At 36.7% G+C, this 1,354-nt stretch overlaps 1 protein-coding gene across 1 annotated transcript in view; it reads right to left on the minus strand.

The window, feature by feature from the left end:
* Positions 1-261: 261 nt before the first annotated feature.
* LOC103080821 (cytochrome P450 3A29-like) overlaps positions 262-1,354 on the minus strand; it is a 29,534-nt gene continuing 28,441 nt past the window's right edge. Inside the window, exon 13 of the mRNA XM_007468878.1 lies at positions 262-357. Coding sequence (XP_007468940.1) covers positions 262-357 — 96 coding nt within the window. The remainder of the gene's footprint in view (positions 358-1,354) is intronic.

The following is a 1,354-nucleotide window of genomic DNA, read 5'->3' on the forward strand; positions in this document are numbered from 1 at the left end:
GATAGTTCTGTGAGAACCAGATAAGCTGAGTTTGCATATCTGGCACTTATTAATCACCTCTTTTATATGACACAATATATAACACTCCATGTAGACAGTGAGAAAGCTAAATGAATGTGCAGAATCTCTAGTCATCCATCAATTAATTGCAGTAGGTGAATCCCATATTCATTTCTGTGTTTTATCACAAAGTAAATCAAGGCCTCTGTTGTCCTGGGACGCAGCTTCCTTGAAGAACAAAGCTCAAGTCCTCAGGGAAAGTCAGGCTCCAGTTAAGGTCCCATCTCTGGGCTCAACCATTAGAATAATGGGTTTTTCTAGTTGAAGAAGTACCTGACGTCTTAGTTTCAGGTGCATCTGCAACAGTTAAACAAACGTGAGAATCAAATAATGAGCACGGCCAGCAAGAGAAACAAAGTATTGATATAGAAGATACATTATAGACGATAGTGCTTTACAAACATATAACAGCTAGTTTTAGCATCGTATACCTTTGATTCTTTTTTAAAAACTACAAATTCCATGTATTTAATAGATACAGGGATGGTCAGCTTATCTGTTTTTCATAGGGTGAACTTTAATAGTCGTGTCTTTCAAGGAACTGGCCGCATTTATGTATAAACTATATGGAGTAAAGTTTGCCGCATTCCCTTATTATCTTTTTTATTAAATTAAAATTTCCACCTATTGAGACATAACTGTCTTACAGGAGTGCATAAGTTTAAGGTGCACGGCATAATCATTTGACGTACATATATCGTGAAGTTATCACCACAGTAAGTTTCATTAACATCCATCAGCTCACAGATACAAAGAAAAGATATTGTTTCCTTCAGGTGATAGCTCTCAGGATCTACTCTCTTAACAGCTTTCCTGTACACCATACAGAAAGGTTAACTAGAGCCATCATGTTGTACGTGGCATCTCTAGTACTTATGTATCTTACAAATGGAAGTTGGTAGCTTCATCCAATCTTCCCTCCTTATCTTTGATTGTTTATACTTATTCTTTAAGTTATGTCAAGACGAGATAGTGAAAGCATTCATCCAACATTCTTTCCACAAAATATCTATTGAGTGCTTATTTCATACCAGGATAGAGACAAAAATCTGGTTGGCTTGTGTTCTTTTTTTGATTTAAATTTTAGGTACAAAGGATGAGGTTTTAAAGTTTACCAGATTCTTAGGCATTATGGCCAACTATCTTGAGCCATGTAAAGATAATTTTGTGTCCATTGAAACTTGCAAGGTAATCCTAGTAGGAATCACACATGTTAATTACATTGGCCTTCCTCAACTTCTGCAGCGTCCAGTCACCTCTCCCAGTAGAACCCATCCAGTTTCATGATCGGAAG

Source organism: Lipotes vexillifer, unplaced genomic scaffold (genome assembly GCF_000442215.2).
Source record: "Lipotes vexillifer unplaced genomic scaffold, Lipotes_vexillifer_v1.1 scaffold12, whole genome shotgun sequence".
Classification (NCBI taxonomy): domain Eukaryota; kingdom Metazoa; phylum Chordata; class Mammalia; order Artiodactyla; family Lipotidae; genus Lipotes; species Lipotes vexillifer.